At 46.0% G+C, this 18122-nt stretch overlaps 5 protein-coding genes and 1 non-coding gene across 6 annotated transcripts; 5 read left to right on the forward strand and 1 right to left on the reverse strand.

Annotated features, from left to right (window-relative positions):
• The first annotated feature begins 3496 nt into the window (after positions 1–3496).
• On the forward strand, positions 3497–3639 carry LY89DRAFT_t93. Its single transcript has one exon. It is a non-coding gene; the product is annotated as a tRNA-Thr (tRNA).
• A 2020-nt stretch (positions 3640–5659) lies between these two features.
• LY89DRAFT_790617 (Cloroperoxidase) lies at positions 5660–7177 on the forward strand. The gene is made up of 3 exons (XM_018223392.1): positions 5660–6101; positions 6152–6679; positions 6741–7177. The coding sequence occupies exons 1-3, from the start codon at positions 6029–6031 to the stop codon at positions 6941–6943; spliced, it is 804 nt and encodes a 267-aa protein (XP_018060686.1). The 5' UTR covers positions 5660–6028; the 3' UTR covers positions 6944–7177.
• A 1006-nt stretch (positions 7178–8183) lies between these two features.
• LY89DRAFT_743943 (uncharacterized protein) lies at positions 8184–9110 on the forward strand (the record flags this gene model as incomplete). Its single annotated transcript, XM_018221000.1, has 2 exons — positions 8184–8466; positions 8524–9110. 2 exons carry the CDS (start codon positions 8184–8186, stop codon positions 9108–9110), a joined length of 870 nt encoding a protein of 289 aa, XP_018060687.1.
• A 544-nt stretch (positions 9111–9654) lies between these two features.
• Positions 9655–11004, reverse strand: LY89DRAFT_692566 (uncharacterized protein). Its single transcript, XM_018216562.1, has one exon. The coding sequence runs from the start codon at positions 10835–10837 to the stop codon at positions 9812–9814; it is 1026 nt and encodes a 341-aa protein (XP_018060688.1). The 5' UTR covers positions 10838–11004; the 3' UTR covers positions 9655–9811.
• Positions 10965–13363, forward strand: LY89DRAFT_726639 (uncharacterized protein). Its single transcript, XM_018219070.1, has 2 exons — positions 10965–12090; positions 12142–13363. Exons 1-2 carry the CDS (start codon positions 11255–11257, stop codon positions 13307–13309), a joined length of 2004 nt encoding a protein of 667 aa, XP_018060689.1. The 5' UTR covers positions 10965–11254; the 3' UTR covers positions 13310–13363.
• Positions 13364–13885: 522 nt separating this feature from the next.
• LY89DRAFT_678884 (TPR-like protein) lies at positions 13886–17599 on the forward strand (the record flags this gene model as incomplete). Its single annotated transcript, XM_018213775.1, has 4 exons — positions 13886–14028; positions 14083–14581; positions 14632–14863; positions 14916–17599. The coding sequence occupies 4 exons, from the start codon at positions 13886–13888 to the stop codon at positions 17597–17599; spliced, it is 3558 nt and encodes a 1185-aa protein (XP_018060690.1).
• Between the last annotated feature and the right edge of the window lie 523 nt (positions 17600–18122).

Genomic DNA, 18122 nt, shown 5'->3' on the forward strand with positions numbered 1-18122 from the left:
TACTCTATTCCCCCATCCTGCAGTTAGCCCTGATATGAATCCTATTGAGAAGTGCTGGAGGAGAATAAAACAAGCTCTCCATAGGCGCCTAAGGCAGCCAACAACTGAGGTTCAAATGGTTGTAGCAGTATTAGAAGAATGGGACAAAATTCCTCAGGAATGGATCAATGGGCTTATTGAGCAGCAGGACTTCTGGGTACACGACTTAATTAAGCGATGTGGCTGGTCTACAGCTAATTAATTAATAAAATTCATGATTCTGATGCCCTGAACGCACGGACTTTTGTCCCCATGTTCGTTAAGAGAAAAGATCCCGTGGTTCCAAGATCAACACTCACTTGGTACTGGCCGGCATATATTCTGCGTAGATTGATTTCGAAATAATACGAAGACCCCAAGAAGATAGAAGGTTGTAAAAGCAGTATGGATTAGGAAGACATCTCTTCTGGCGCCAAAAATAGCTCGCTTGCTCGAAGTCGAGGTCTGTAGGATCTCATCGTCGTCGCTTTGTTGATCAAGGAGATTACTCCTCTCCAAATTCTCGTACAGATACTGGGCTTCGATAGCCATCACAATGATTTAGATCTAGAAAGAATACGTTTTGAAATTGGAGGTGTTCTGGGCGTTCTGGCTTTGAGTTCAGCAAACATGAGCACATCTAAACTATATTCAGCGTGAAACGGATTGTTCGGTGACCCTTTCTTTGCCGGCGCTGTCATTTTGAAAGCCAGGTATAAGATGGAACTGTTGCACCAAGAACCCTTGTCCAGGGATGCATGACATTGCATGCACAGCGCAAAAAATCACTTTTTTTGCTACCATTGAAGGGATCACTAACTTTTCAATATTCCGCCTAACATTCAAGAGGTTACAGAGGATCTCTCAATGTTTTTCTTCGACCCGTATATTGTGCATTGATATCTTGTCTTCAAAACGGAGTACGTTGAAGTTTCAGGCCCGATATTTTGAGGTTCGATTCCAGGATCAAGGTTTTATTCACCTACACTCACTAGGTACGACACTAAGCTTCTCCATAGATTGATTGACAGCTGAATATCAGACCATACTCGTGTCGTATACAAGCGGCCAATGAAAACCATTTTGAACGGACATGAGTTCCTCAATTGCTAGCCGCAATTGAAGAGACATGCACGCACGCGATTTCGCAATGCGAAAACAAGCAAGTCTACATCAGCTCTGCACAAATTGGGGAGCCAGTATGTCAAGAACGGGGCAGAAAGTACAGTAATCAAAGTTTCTCATGCAAGTCTTATCACCAACTCTCGAAAGTTGGATCCTCGAGGTTGCACGCAAGAACCAATCTCTGTGCGCCATTCGTCCCGTACACGAGTGATTGATCATGATATTGATGTTGTCTTCTTGATTGTATCACATAATCATAATTAAGTGATACTGCATCGTCGCCGGCTCCAGTCCGACTCGTTAGCAGAAGAATCCAGGACTCTCCGGATGTGCTGAGGAAGTGTCCATGATATGCACAGTCAGTAGTTTATCTGCACTTGAGCAGGTGGAGTCTCGAATGGTCGTCTTTGCCGAATTCTGGTGTGAGAATAGTTCCAGTCACAACCAATAATAGAACAAAGTGATGGTTCGCTTCGGTGTAAAGATTGGGGAATAGGAGGCATGATTTCAATACATCACTCGTTCTATAACAATGAAATGCAAGCAATTACAAAATTTTATATAAATCGACATGTTCTCTCATTTTGAGGACGATGGAATTCCAAAGCAAAGACATCTCTCCCGTAACAAATTCGCCAGTCATTCATCATGAGGGTCATGAACATTTTATCTTGTATTATTGTTCTAGCAATTGGGTCGGCAGCTGCTACCTTTCCAGGTGAAACCCCTTTTCAAAACTTCAGAATACACAGGCGCTGCTGAGATCTAAAATACCAACGCTCTCTTTCTGACAGATGTAGATGTTGAATCTAAGCAGCTCATCAAGAATAAAGTTCGTGAAACCTTAGAGACTGTAAGCTTTTGATGTCCAGGTCCAATGGGGAAAACCAAAGAATAGCTGATGTCTCTAGGGTGCCAAATTCACAGAGACCTCGGCCGATGTACTTATCGGTTAATCTTACACGAAAGTTTTGGTACAATGGTCAATGGGATTGAATTGGTTTACTGCATGATTCAAAATGAACATAGGCAGGGACAGATACTTTTGAAAGGGTGGAGTGATGAATGGGTTGGATATAAGAACGAAAGACCCTCTAGCTGAATGACTATCGACCGTTCATTACTAAAAGCTTCATCATTCAAAGTTTTCAGACGTGAGCAATAAGCAATTTTGGTCAACCTTGCAGGTTTGGCAATCTACCAAAGTCGTGAAAATCAGCGACCATGGGAAATCTTCCACAATTAAAGATGAAGTAATTCAGCTGAGATCACACTCATTTTCGGTTATTCCCAATCCACGTTCTAGCTAGCCTGCCAATTGTTTTGATGCTCGCCAATCGCTTCCGTACTCACCAGCCAATCGTTGTCGTATCTGCTACCCAACCGCCTACTGTCCAAGCAACCTCTTCTTCCACTACGTAAAGATCATTTCCTCCGAGCCGTAATCTCTACTCTTAATTTTCAACGGGACGGGTTAAGCCTTTGTTCCTGTATCAGGCTGACATAACCTCCTCACTCATCTGCGATCTTCAATTTCTATCTAACAAGATGATACGCGCTGCCGACATTCCGCGTGCTGAAGATACCTTGTATCGAATAGTAGGTATCCCCACGGATGAGGGGCATAGAAGGACTGCTGCGATGAGAGAAAAAAAGAATGCGACATTCTGAGGGTAATTGGCTCATGCTGATTGCTAATCTTGATCCTGAAAGCCTCGGAAAGAACTTCTGGAATCACCCTTGCTGCATCACGTTGGTTTCATTATGCAAGATGGTAATTCGAATGCATAGAATCTGTGCGTTCTTGCAGCACTGTCCTGGAAATCGAGGGTCGTGGAGTACAGTAAGCCATCAGCAGTATTTCCCTGCTGACTGAGGTAATGTTGGTTGAGTAGATTACGCAGACGCACCATATTCGCTCGTTCGTATCAGTGTGATTTGGAGCTGCGTTGATGACTATGTGACCTTGGCGTGGGGGAAAGGGGAGTGGTTGTATCGAGTCAGACAGGCGAGGCTGAAGAGAGAAAAGCAGTGAAGCAAGAAGCTAAGTAAACAATGGGAGCTGCTATATTTTTATACTAGTAATGGGGACTGAAAATGAGACCGAATTTATGTTAACTTAGAGCTTATAATAAATTAATATCTAAAATAATAAAAACTCACAAAGATAAAAATAAATAAATATTTCAAAAACCACATTGCTAATTCCCGTATTGTAGCATACAACTAACCGAAAAGTGGCTCGACCAATAGAGAAAAAGTGGGGCCGTAATGAGACGCTTAAGTAAGCGTAGTCAGCACTTGATTTGGCAAAGTATAGTTATGTTATCCAATAAGGCTTTGTTGTCCATCTGCGTTTGTGGTTTAGTGGTAAAATCCATCGGTTCGTACACCCAATCCGCAAGCATCTCATTCAGCTTATCTAACATAAAACAGTTGCCAAAAGATTACATCTTCAACTTCGATGGGCCCCGGGTTCGATTCCCGGCGAACGCAAATTTTCTCTTCTTTTTTTGGAATTTTTGTTGTTGATTGATGTTTTGCAGGCTTCTTCGCCGCTACGGAGGTAAAGATTTTTGCTAAGCGCTCGCTAATTCTGCTCCTTTACAAGATCGTAGCCGTATTCGGGGTGACTTAGGGAAAATGGTATATACACTTTGCTATTCTCTCTTTTTTTTTACAAGAGAAAGCAAAGTAGTAAAGAAAGGAGGTTGCCTTGCTTTTAAAAGATCGTCCACTCGGTAGTTGGTCCGTGGATTAATTCATCTGTGAGATGATTTTTTGGTTGCACGTATGCGAAGCATGCTTCACGAATACAAGAATTGTTCGGCATCCGACATCTTATCAAATGCCCCAAAAAAAATCCAGTATATATATAATAAGCCTTGTCTCATAGCATTAACCAAGAAATCATTAGATAACTCTGTATTTATAGTTTACTTTTAACTTGGTCTTGACGGTGCTCCCCAGTAGCGAAAGTTCCAAGCTCGTTAGCCTTCAGTGCATCTCCAAAGCTTAGATTGAAACTAAACGTAGACCATGCCGTGGTATTACAATAGTTCATCAAACATCGAAGAAGGGAAACTTCCATTTCTTGCTACATTTCGTCGAGCTCGTTTCCAGCGAGAACTCACTTACGCTTCTAATGACAGCCCCCCGTGTATAGATTGCACAAGGTTATAGAAGTCGAACAATGAACTTAAATGCGCGTAGAGGCCTGTCCATTGCCACCTGTCAACCTCTTACGCTTGCCGGTATCATTGATACATTAGTGAGATAAGTGGTCATGGAAAAAATGCGAGTGCATGCTATACACCGAATTAAAAAGCTTCTAAGTACCACGTTTGGATATTCATCAAAGATGGGGATGAGGCCTCCTTCGCAAGACTCGGCTAGAAAGGGGGTTAAGCGAGATACTTTGGTACATTCTTACTTGCATCCAAATCAAACCCAAACTTGACTTATATTGCTTCCCATGAGGGGATCCCGCTAGTATTCTACTCCCTTATCTTTTCCCACAATAGAATACAAGTCGATCTCGAGAAGTGTCGGGAGAAGTGGTAGCAGCTGTTGTGTATCTGGCGCATCTGGTACGAGATCTCGAAGCATCACTCAATGTCTGATTACTGGTCCGGCGCAGCCATATAGATCGAATGTTTTTAAATTCATAAATCTGAGCTTTTTATTTGAAAGGCTTTGAACTCATCTGTGGGAGTCAAGTGAAACTCGAGCCTGAAATTACTTAGTCACAAAGCTTGTGCCAACTGCCTCCTGTTCTTGAAGCAGACGAGGATGATAAGAGCTGCTAATATCATTCAACGCTCAAAGGTTGAAAGTCTTATTTCGGGACTTCCTGGTCAAATTCTGGCAGTGCTTCCTCGAATTGGTACGAAATAGACGCTGAATAGTATACAGTCGATAATGAGTTCACTGCTGAGCTTGAACTATCCGACGAGTCATTCATGCCGGAACAAGTTGTAACGTATGAGGACCGAGGTCGAGAACTTGTCAAAGAAGCTCCTGCAAAGGTGCTTTGATGTTATATTGACCGAGTAGAGGGCACCATGCATTGTTAATCTATCCCGCACTCCTACCGCTCACTCCTATACCAAATCGTTTTTTGAGGATGGTTTGCATAGAAAGATAGTATTACGGATTGATAGACTCTGTTCTATTCTCTATATGTTTGAGAGACTGAATTCGCTGCTCGCTGCAAGGACATCCCCATGTCACAATTCAATGATAGAGGGGTAACGAAGCGGGGCAAAGTGGGGCAAAGTGGGGCTTACAGTATCTGGTACAAATATCACTTCACGTACTTCTTCACATTCCCCTTCGAAATTTAAATTTATGGGGTTATTACACTGTTGTTTTTTGAGTCCTGATTTTATATTTCTCTGAAATCTTAATTGGCCGCCCAAATTGTCAAGCGTATAGAAACGCCGCCTTCTGACTACCCCGCCGTCGTGCATGCTGCAACAGCGGGTTACGAGACCAAAAGTACGACCGAAGCGGGACATTCTCCAATCATTGCTACTCCGATGACCAGTACATGGGCATTTTTATGCAAGGCTGCTCCACTAGTGAATGCTGGCCAATGATGTTATGCATGCGACGTGGAGTTGCACAAGCTGAAAACATAGCTTTCTGCAGCCTTCAGCCCGCCGTGAACTAGCTGTGTGTAAAAAGCAAGTGGACGTCTTTTCAAAGATAATGAAGCCCAAAGTCTCATTAATCCAACAACTAGGAATTCATTTTGCATTCCTCTGGTCGTACGTTTGGTTCCCGCTTCTCCTGTGCTCTGCTGGTACATTCGGTTCCCGCCTTCTCCTCAGTCTCACCCTGCACCAAGTTCCAGAGTCACGTCGCACCGTTGCTTTTCGCGATGTCTTCAGAGACCCCAGCAGGTCACCCTGCTATAGACTGGTCAAAATGGGAGCCTGCAGGCGAAGGAGATGGCAAGTAACTCCCTATAATCTCCCCAACACCGAAAACTAACAATCTTCAGTGCGCTCACCTTGTCCAATGATCAATGCCCTCGCGAATCACCATATCCTGCCTCATTCGGGTAAAAAAATCACGAAAGCGATGGCTGTGGAAGCTCTCACAAGTTCCCTGAATCTGGATTCCGGCATTGCGAATGTTTTTGCTTCTGTTGCCGTGACCGCAAATCCCGACCACTCCGCTCACTCCTTCGACCTCGACCAAGTTGACAAGCACGGCCTGATCGAACATGATGTTTCGCTGAGCAGAAACGACATTGCATTTGGAGATAACCATTCTTTCAACAGCGAGCTCTGGGAAGAAGTCATGAAGACTTATGGCGATGCCACCGAGACGAGCTTCGCGAGTGTGAGCAAGGCAAGATATGGCAGAGTTGCAGCATCTAAACAGGCTCATGCAGATGCGAAGAAGGACTTCCAGTACGGGATCAAGGAATTCATCTTGAGCTATGGAGAATCTGCGTTGTTTCTTGGGATTCTAGGAAGTCCGAAAGATGGGAAGATTCCGCTAGAGTATCTCAGGGTTCTGTTCCGTAAGCACCACAAATCTCCAATGAGAAATCCGTCTTTGGAAGGAGCTGACAGGATTTGTAGAGGAGGAACGTGTTCCATACAAGGAAGGTTGGAGACGGTTAGACAAACCCTTGACACAGATGGATATGAACCACATCATCTTCGCTTTGATCAAGGAGAATGAGCATAAAGCTGCGGAGGCATCGGATGTTGGGCTAGGAACGGTCCACGCTGTTTCGAACGCAGTGACCAGCATATTGCCGTCCTTTTGCAGTATAATGTGAGCGCTTACGATTGTATTTGAAGAGAAGAATGGGAAGGGTGAAACTATATCTTGGCTGAAGGTTATTGCACAATGATAGCATCTGTATGTTGTGATGTTTATAAGATTGTGCAAAAGCTGAGTTGTGAAGCGAAGGGCAAGGGCGGCTGGGATAAGTACTGAGAAATGCCGCACTTAGCGCGGAAATGAGTACTTTTCAGACCGAGCACTATCAAATTAAGCTTATTCAAACAACGAGAATTAAAACCCCCCTCAGCAACGTACCTATATTGCTAATTAGGCATCAACAGCTTAGCCCCCCTGATTTTGATACCAAAGTCTTTACAACTTATGTGACGACCCGATATCCATATTGTTTGCTTCGCGGACACTCAGAGGTTACATTTGAGGTGCACGCTTCACCAAGCTACCGCGAATATCCGGACCGAAACTACAGCATTAGCTATATTGGGCTCATGTCCTAGACGAGATGGCAGACGGGCACGGTGAGGCCGAGAACATATAAAATCTCCAGAATGCACTCGGGGTCAAGTGACGTTCAAGACAAGGCTGAGGCCGAATGACTGCAGGCTATCGGCTCGATGTCTCATACAATATGTGTTACAAACTGCCAATTACAAGCTTTCTCATCGCAATCTCCGGCAAACCCAACATTTCAATTAAAATGTTGCTGATGAAGGTTGTCCATGTCTCTTGAGATAGGTTGACATGCTGATGTACCGTTTTTCAAGCCGTGCAAGACATGCAAGTGTTCGGGCGAAGCCACCATTCTTTGCGAGAGCTGATACAAATCCGATACCGCACGAAATGGTCCGGCGCTCAATGCTCCACGTTTGCATCGCCATCATTCCAACGTAACGAGTATCACGAGAATTATTTCATCAGGCGAAGTCTGTTGGTACCTTTAAGTCCCAAGACAGTGGGTTTGCGCCCAAGTTGACCCTGAGACAACCGAGTTTGCGGCGCAAAATCTGCCAACTGAGCCTCGTGCATTTACAGAACCGACAATGGCGTTACTCAGCCGCTCCCCATTCTTCGACGCCAAATATCCACGAAGTCTTCCATTGGCAGCCTTGATCAGAATCAATATTCTCTTCTGTCTCACACAGCCTGATTGAGCTAGGCATAGCCCACGATAGCCCTCATTTCGGACGAGATCAAGTGTATAAGTTCGACCTTGCAAGTGCAAGTCTTTCCTATCTCACACATACATTGCATCTTTTCTCTTGGCATTCCAAATCATGTTCTTCAATTATCCTATCAGTTTGACCTTGGGAGTCGCCTACGTATCGGCTGTTGTGGGGGCCAAAGCCTTCATCGCCGCCGATCGAGCAATCCAGCAACTCAACCCTCGAGCAGAATACCAAGGCGGTTGGCCTTTAGCACTTTCCGCTCTGAACACCACGTGCCCTGCGGAGGCTCCTGTGCAGTGCAACAATGGCGAGGTCAACCCCTCATGCTGCCCCGCTGGTCAATTCTGTGTCTGGCCATCAGGTCTTTTTGCGTTCGCTTGTTGTCCAACAGGTACAGTACTATTATCTCCTCTCGAATATGGGGCATCGAGACTAACTACTACTCTAGCTGATAGCTGTCTCGTTGCGGTGACGAACTTCCCACGCTGTGCGAACACATCTTGGAATATGTTCGATCAGGGAGGCAGCTACTTCTGTTGCGAACCTGGACAACTCGGTGTCAACCCGAAGACCGGCCTTCCTGACGGACTCTGTGAGCCAGCCGATCAACCTGTACCTACATCTCTCCTCGCATCGATCGCAACTCAAATTGGAGGAGCAACTGCGACTTCGGTAGCCAGCAACGCAACTCAAGCCGGTGTTCCAAACCAGACGAATCCTTCCCTTCCAAACACTTCTACAGACTCTTCTGGAAACGTAATAAACACCATCAGTCACTGGAGCTTGGGGAGGAAGATCGGTGTTGGCGCAGCGGTGGTCATCGCTTTCGTTATATTCCTCGTGGTCGCCTCGCTTATCCGTCGACGTAGAGCTCGTTTGGCGTACCAGTATGAAGGCTTCAATCAGTATGACGAGTATGGAAACTTGATTCAGCAGACCGGATATAGGCCTGGATATGAGCCTTACAGGAGAACTGACGGCGGCACTGCCAACAACGTCACTGTGAACGTGGTGCATGGTGATCAGTCGTCTTAGGGGTGTTATTTCATTTGTTTACGAGCGTGACGATGTCTTATGAAGCATAGTGAGCGTGGTGTTTGGGGTTGTATAATGATGTATTGTATTGTATTTAGCATTGATAGCATATAGAATAATCATATTTCCTAGCCTATTTATCTTCTTTTCAGGCTGCGTTACAGCTGTTTCACTTTTGGAAGATTGTTTGAGCTGCTTGAACGAGTACTAGTTATCCGTCAACAAAACTTCCACACTTCGAGCAAAGAGTCTAGAAGACCCAGCGATGTTCTAGATAATCTTAACTACATAGACGCAAGGGAATAAATCTAGGCCAGAAGAAGACAGCGCAGCCCGATCTACAGACTCTATGCGATCGAAATAGTATTGGCATAATGAGTTCAAAAAGAGGATGCTTACTTGTGAAGCGTGTGCTGACGTATGAGAGTTTTGATCGAAATGCAATCAGTCGTATATCACCAACCCCTATTCCACGAAGGTACCTAGATAGGTCTTGTCCATTGTGTGTGTCAAGAATTGTGGGGTGTGATACCATTAAGAAATAGTCTGTTGAGCGTGATTCATTATTGTAACTAAAACATATATCCATATCCAAGCATCCTTGCAACCGATTTCTTTTCCCATGAGGTATCATAAATCAAACTCCGCAAAGACGCTAAATGCAAGAGCGCTAAGTACAAATACAACAGATATCGACAAAACTAAGCATTCCCAAAAACACTTTGAGGAGACTTGAAAACGTAAGGCGCATTTTCAACCAGACGTGGTTCCTCAACATTCGTACTTGCAGTTGACCTAATTTCCGAACCTTCATCGTTGGCAGTATCGCTTGTCCCTGCAACTTTAGATGAATCTACACGAGTACTTGTCGTGGATCCAGCTTCACTTTCATTGTCGCTTTCGCTGCTACCACTGCTCCCAGCAAAAAGTTTTGCCCCTGGAGTTGTATCGACGTATATCTCGTATTCAACGTCGTCTTTGAGCTTCTTACTTCCTGGGATGCGGAAGAATCTTGATTTCTTGTGTTCGGATTTGCGCTGAACTGGCCGCAGCCCCACTTCCGTGTACGCAACAGCGAACACACATGGGACGTCGATGTCGAATTGTTCAGTCCTAGTCTTTCCAGCTTCGTATTGTGCTCCAGCTGAGACGTCCAGTGTGCCTGTAGGGTCACCCATTGCCTCGCTGATAGGGGCTTTGATGTGTGCACCGATCGCTTTGTCTTTCGAGTCCTCGACTTGGACGGTCAATGATTTCGAAACGTATATTCCAGTCACCATTCCCAGCTTCTGTGTATGTCCTTGCTGCCATAGCATCTTCTCTGCGGCCTTTTTGTAGGTTTCGTTCGCCCATAGCATCTCCAATTTGTCTGGGATATTGCTCATGTCAATTCTTTCCGCATTGATGGCAGTGATAATATGCGTGGCAGAGGTTGCTTGCGCTGCCCTTTCCTCGAAGAAGTGAGTGAGCTTGAGATTCTGTTCCACATCTTTGAAGTCGTTCAGGAGGTAGGAGAGTGTGCTGTAGGGTACTCGATCGCTGGCGATCTCCGGTACGATATTTTGTGGTATAGAGGAACCATTTGGTCCATCGTTTGACGGAGCCGTATAGCTGATAGGATTGGCTTTGTCGAAAACAATTCTTCCCAATAACTTGTCTGCCCAAGCTCCTGGGAGTGGAAAGTCGAGGATGTGGTACTTTCCACGAATTCTGTGTTCGCTCGGCATCTTGAGTGGCGGCTCGGCTCGAGTCTTATGCTTATTCGTTGTGCCTGAGGCTGATATTGCGAGGTTAAGTGATATGTGAGGACGGCACAGATTTGAGTGAGTTTTGTGCTGACGACGAAGTTATATTGTACGAAAATATGATCGAGTACGTTACGTCGACTGAAGCTGGGGCAAGGCTTCCTTATGGACCTGGGCCTTCTGCCTCGAGGAGTCACCATGGCATCGCCCCCAATATTGCACAGCACCGCCCGAGCAAGGGGCTGGCGGGGCTCCTCAAATTTGCCCTGCAAGCCACAAGCGCATCTGGCCGGGGGCTGAACTCGAAGATTCGAATGTGGTCAAGAGCCGCAAAACCTCGAAGTGCCCCGGCTCTCTGCGACATGTTGCAGTGGAAGATGTTGCGAAGTGTGCCTGGCAATGAGGGTAAAAAGTTTCCTCAAGTCTCTTTCCCGAGGGTCGAGTGCTGTCAGTCTGCCAGCAGAGGATTACCATACAATAACGATCAGCGAGGCTACCCCTAGAGCTTCACTCTCACAGGACAGTATCGAAATCAAGATCCAAGTCGACACCATTTTGCCTCGCGGCCCGTGCCGCCTCCACGACCCATTCAGCAGGGAAGACCATGAAGAATGTGACTGGTATTTGGGATGTTGTTTACGAGCGAGCCATTACGATGAAGATCGAGCGGACAAAATATTTCCCACGGTCAAGGGCTATGGGGGAAAGTTGATGAGCAGGTTGAATTGGCCCCAGCCTGGGCCCTTTGAGCATCCCAATATTCGGATTGATATTCTGCAAGGAGCGCATCGAACAAACAATTCGTCAATCTACCATATACACTGGGAACACTTGGAGCGAGTACAAAGGCGGTATTGGCCAGGTCTTCCGCGAAGCAATGATCCTGTCCAAGTGAGCGTTCGCCGGGTTTTAGACCCTCCACCAGTCAAGAAACCACGAAATACTCGACAGGATAAGCAGATCAATGTGCTGCTTGTCATTGCTAGACGGCTCAAACGTGGCACGTCAGGTTTGGAGGATCTCTCTCCGGCCATGGTGTATCGATCCATCATGAAAGTTAAGAAGCTGTTACTCAAAGAGCGTAGTCATTATGCAGTTCATTTGGAGGTCGTGAGACCAGGAAGCTTTCAAGCGCTGGAAGATCATCTAGCCCGAAAGAAGGTGGAGCATGGACAAGGATTCTTCCATTTAATTCATTTTGACTTACATGGCGAAGTGTCTGATGAAGGCGAACAGTAAGTAACACAAATTCAGGTTCCAATTGTTGGTCTCTAACAACGAGACAGGCAACAGCAACACAATGCTTACCTTAGTTTTGCAAACGCTAATGGTAAATTACGAAAAGTGCCAGCAGCGAATATTGCAAAACTACTCCACGAACACGAAATTTCATCTGTGGTCCTTACTGCTTGTGAGTCGGGAAAGTCGAGTAAGGGTGATGATGCAGACCTCTGTCGGATCTTTGCCGAGAGAGGCGTTTCCCACATTCTGGCAATGTCCTTCGGCATCCATGGACAAGCAGTAGAGATTCTTTGTGATAGTTTCTACCGCAATCTACTTGTCCATGGAGAGACATTCTCAGAGTCTGCTCGAAAAGCCCGAATAGACCTCTTCGATAAACCAGAACGCAAAGGTAGAACAGGACACACAAGAGAACTCGAGGATTGGTTTATCCCCGTAGCATATGTTCCAAAGGAGGAGAGACCATTTGTTCAGAAAAGATCAGAACGACCGTCTTTCTCCTCAACGTCGCACCTTGATGTCTATGGACATCCTTTCACATATACCCCATCCCACGAAAGCGCCCGCTCGAATATGTCATACAACGATTATGATGTAGAAATGGACGTCGACATCCTAAGAATCGAAGAGATTCTTATGAGAATTGGCAATGTGCTTCTCCGAGGTCCGATCGTGGAGCAAAACGCAGAGCTGGTGGACCGACTACTTAGTTCCTGGGTCTCCACCGGATTGCTAGGAGATTTCGATCGTGTCGATGCAGGAATATTCTTCTCCGCAAGAGAAGACCACGACGCGAAGGCGAAGGAAGTTTTAGCTCATGTTCATCGCATTTCGAAAAAGACCATTTCGAAGAAGCTCCGAGAAAATTACATAGAACCTCAAAAGGCATTCGAGCAGAAAGCTTTGCGCAAAGCAGCCGTAAAACTGACCGGCATCGACAAGCTGTTTCCAAAGGAAAAACCTACTCCAGAAGCGGCCTCAGAATTGAAAGCAGCAGTGGAAAGATTTGAACGGTTCTTGAATATACTAATCTTAGGCCCTAAAGGGAATGTGCAAGATGATTTCAAGGTGGACGATTACAAGGTCCCGTTTCTGATCATTATTGGAGAAGATTCAGATGATATCCTGACCGGAAAGTTCGTTAACAGATATCCAGATCTAGGACTTGAAGCAGTGTTCCGCGACAGACCTTTTGATCTGTTCGCATTTTAAAATAGCAGCAATAGTAAAATAGAGGCAGCTTCAAAATTCTTCGAGTTACTAAACCTGCGCTGTTGTCGTGGAAGAAATATTCGTGGAACTGACCTGTGATCGCTTTTCTGTAAATTCCTCATCTATTCCGACCTCTACAGAAAGAATTAGTAAATATCAGTCTTCGGCTTCTCATAGTGTATGTCAAATTATCAATAACAATTTTTACTGACAAAAGTCGGCTTTCATCGTCCTTCAGAAGGGAGGCGAGAACCGTGAAATGTGGCGTTATTTTCATCAGCCACAGCCACTGTAGCACCTCTACCATTGGCTCTGGCCAAGTCAGCCTAACTAACATTGTGCGCGGGAGCAGAACAGGTCAGCTGTACGAGGCACCGTACGAGGATTGTTCGCAAACAATGAATGGTTTCCCGGACGTCAGAGGCAAAGCCACGCCACCTCTGACTTGTTTCTTTTCGCTCACAGTTGTCTGCTATGAATTTAATCCTCAAAGCCTTTGCAACAGGAACGTTAGGGTCTCAAGGCAACGATCGCCACACGTCCAACAGGATGATCGGTTGAGAGACAATCACTGAAATGCCCCTTTTGAACACCATACAGAAGAAGATTAGCTGGAAATACAAGCGGATAGAGAAGGCCACGAAGGGCGACAGCAGTGTTCCGAATGTGCGACCGGGACTTATCCAGGTCGTTGAACCGGGAAATGGCCCAAATGTAGAGTATGTTGGCATACGATACTCCATGCGAAGAACTATCTGCTAACAGCCGCATAGTATAGTATACGTGCATGGACTCAGTGGCGGTCGCAATGCATCGCAGGTGCAGGACGCCTTCTCAACGAGCGAACTGTCGCACAGAAACCCGAACGCAAGAATACTAAGTTGGAGCTATGATACAAGAGCATACAGCTCGGGTTACAGAGTTGAAGATGCGTTGGAAAGCCACACGAACTGTTTATTGGAAGAACTCGCGACGGTGCGGTCGGAGGCAGACATCGGGAAAAGGCCTATTGTGTTTATAGCACATAGCTTGGGAGGCATGCTTGTCAAGAAAGCTCTCTTGAAGTCATGCGAAGCTGGAATCGAAGAACCGGGCATGAATACGATCAGTATTGGGATCAAGCAGTCGACACTGGGTGCTGTACTTCTCAGTCCTACTCACAGCGAGCATTCGTTGAAACCTGCAAACTTGGGAATTGTTGGCGAGAAACTTTACAAGCTGCAAAACGAAGAATTTCAAGGTCTGTGTAAGGATGTGTTCGTCCAGATTGTGGTGAGTTACCCACTCTTCCATTGAATAGCTTTTTGCTAACGCATCTATAGCACTGCGATCCTCCTACTCCTCCTCCTACCACTACACGCTCACCTGGGAGGCGGCCAAGTAATAGATTCAGCATAAAGAGGACAAGAACCTCCAGTTCCTCAGAGACAGACTCTTCATCAAGCCAAAAGAGTGCCGAGTTTCCTCGAGATGTGCTTGAGACCGTCAGTAGTCTCTGCACTACCTCGTCTCTGGAGAACCGGCATTCTGCCATACAGCGCGAAGATGAAAAAGGTAAGCAGCCAGGGATTTTTGTCTCATCAATACTTGCTAAGAATCTGCACAGCGCAATCCCCAACATCCGACACATTCCGTGACAACTTCAACATAGGCGTTGTGCCAAAATCAACAACACGCCATAGTAATACTTTCGTCGGACGCCAGGAAAAACTATCAGAACTGTTCGATAAAATTTCCCAAGAAGAGCCTGACCAGAGAATCGTCGTTCTTCATGGTCCCCAAGGATGTGGAAAGACTCGCTTGGCACTCGAATGCTGCCGACGGAATGATACTTCTTTTTCAACCATATTCTGGATCAATGCCAGTAGCGTTCATTCTATCCAATCAAGCTATGCTGTATTCGCAAAGGCCTTGGTAGACCATTATGCGACTCAAATGGGAACGTCCGATTCGCTTGATTCTGTGTATCGCCATCTTGGTCTCAGCGACCTAATCGACGACAAGACCCGGGAAGATGGATTCGAACAGATTGCTGGAACGCCGCTGATAGATGCTATAAATATGTGGTTCAGCCAAGTGTGCAATAACAAATGGCTGATGGTTCTCGACAATATCGACGAATCTGATGTTACCATACTGGCAGATTTCTTCCCTACCCCCGTCTCTGGACACATTCTTATTGTTACTCGATTGGAGGGTTACGTTGAGAAACATGGGTATCAGGACGTTCTATTGGATAACATGACCAAAGGAGAGGGTAAATTACTACTTCTGAGTCTGTTAACTCCGAAGCTGATTCGTGATTCTGATCCTGACGAAGGTTTGTTTCTTCCGTCGCAACCTATCTACCCTGTCAAATTAACTCTATGGCTAGATGACTCCGCCCTCGAAAGAGTGGTCGATGGTTGCAACCACTTGCCGATGTCAATTTCTCAGGCTGCAACCTTCATCAATACACTGTCTCTCACTCTTCCAACTTACCTCCATGTGACCGAAACTTCTGGCAATAAATGGCCACCTGAATTATGGAATGGCTACAACGACACACACGTTGATGAGATCCTCACCGCTAATGAGCATGTCTCAAAGAAACAATGGAAAGGTCTTCATGAACCAACAGTCCTCACTTATGCAGACTGGGAGCATCAATTCCAAGACTTAGAATCTTCTAACCCAGCGGCATTGGATCTTCTCACGTTGTGTTCTTTCTACGCGAAGGATGATGTCCCAGTATCGTTACTCAGGCAAGTCATCACAACATACGATCCGGAGGAAGCCTCCGATCGACAGCTAGAACACACACTCAAAGACCTTGCTCATCGGTCTCTAATTACACGCCAGTCGTGTACCACACCACGAAAATCAGAAGATGATGCTATGTCATGGATTTCAGGGCGCGACAGTCCAGAACTTCTCTTCCCCATGATGGAGACTTCCTCAGCCGAATTCAACCTCAATGTTCTTCACCAACGTGTCAATATCAACGAGACGACTAATTGTATTTCCATCCACCCCCTAGTGCATCATTGGGCACAAAAGCGACTACCCAATCCTGTCGCTCAGGGACTAATGGCCGAGAGAGCCTTTCAAGCCCTTGCGCTTGCTATTCAATCGTCGAAAAGGCCGCCCTCGGATCTGATCGGCCTTGAGAGCTTTCTTCCCCACCTTCAAGAATGTCTTGAGCATCTGGACATGGTCAATGGTGACCCGAAGATTGACGTGAAGTGGTCTGTCCTTGCTGATGTTTGCCGATATCAAGGATTCCATCAGTACGCGAGAAAATTCTACAAATTCTCATTGAAGAGTGTTGAAGCGGAAACTGAGCGACCAAGTTCTCAAATCGAAGCTGCTAGGCTACGGATGAAGTTGGGGTTTGTCTATATTCAGCAGAAGCGCCTCGACAAAGCAGAAAAGCAGTACAAGAAAGCCACAGACCATATCGTAGCTGCCACACGCACAACAAAAGCTCCTGGAGATTGTAACAAAATCGCAAATCTAGAGTTGAAAATCTCGGCAAGTCTTGCCTCGCTTTACAAGATCCAGAATCGTTTTGAAGAGGCCGAGGAACGCTACTATTCGATCTTACCACGCTTCGAGGAAGTTTGGGGCTCCGAGGATATTCGAACATTGCTTCTGCTGGAGCAATTTGCTTCGTGTCTCTTGGCGGACGGGAATTATGAAGAAGCAGAAGCGTTGTATCGCCGTGTACTGGTGTCATACGTTAACGAATTTGGTCTGGATTATCCGGCAGTGGCCAAGATCCAACAGAAGCTTGCAAAAGCGTTGCAATTACAAGGTAGGTACGAGCGAGCGGAAGGATTCTTGCAGCAGGCATTAAATACTACCGAAAAGCGGCTCGGTAATGAGCACCCGGAGACGACTAAGCTTTTATTGTTTTCGGCACAGATGAAATGCTTCTTACGGAAGTTTGAAGCAGCGGAGAAGATATATGAGAGTGTCCTGGCTCTACAGCGGAAAGTCACAGGAACGTCTAATCCGGTGTTATTGGAGTTGCGGGTCAATCTGGGAATGACATACCAGACCCAGAAGAAATACCCCCAGGCGGAAGCGATGTATCAAAAGGCTCTGGATGATTTGAGGGCGCAGAAGGATAAGAACTCCCAGCATGAGAAGGAGCTGATGTTGAAGTTGAGGGCATTGTATGATGAAAGCAAGCAGGCTAATTCGGAGAAAGCGAAACGACTAGAGGATCAGTTTCTTGAACAGTTTCCAGAAGACGATATCTCGCAGTCGATCGCACTTCAGCGAAAGAGACAAGGTCCTATGTAGAACGGGACAGAAATTCTGCTTTGAGAATAATGAAATAGATACCCTTTATCATGACTTGTTCCGGTTGTGGTTGCAATGAAGTATCCTTCGACGGTTTTGTACGGAGCCATTCACTTCTCGGGATCTGAGGGTCAGTTAGACCTTCTGGAAAGGACATCTCTGATACTTCATCAAGTCTCACACCACTGGCAAAGAAGTAAATTTGTCATCTATCGCTGGCGCCCGCGCTGTGGACATAGCACCAAACCAAACGCCTACTCAACCAGCAACAGTTTCATAACCCCAAGTCAACGCCACAGAAAACCAAAACGCCAATCAGGCTCAAAATTCTTCATTCGTATTCACATCTCCAGTTCTCTTCCAACAGATCTTGGGCGTCGCTGGCACAGGATCACTATCAACCCCTGTCTCATCTAGACTCATCTCTCTCGTCGCCTCCTCCCATCGAATTATTCCCAACACTCCCTTTATTTCCTCTCCCTCCTCTCTCTCTCCCCCACTCCTTCACACCATCAACTCGAAC

This window comes from Mollisia scopiformis (assembly GCF_001500285.1).
Source record: "Mollisia scopiformis unplaced genomic scaffold LY89scaffold_45, whole genome shotgun sequence".
Lineage (NCBI taxonomy): Eukaryota > Fungi > Ascomycota > Leotiomycetes > Helotiales > Mollisiaceae > Mollisia > Mollisia scopiformis.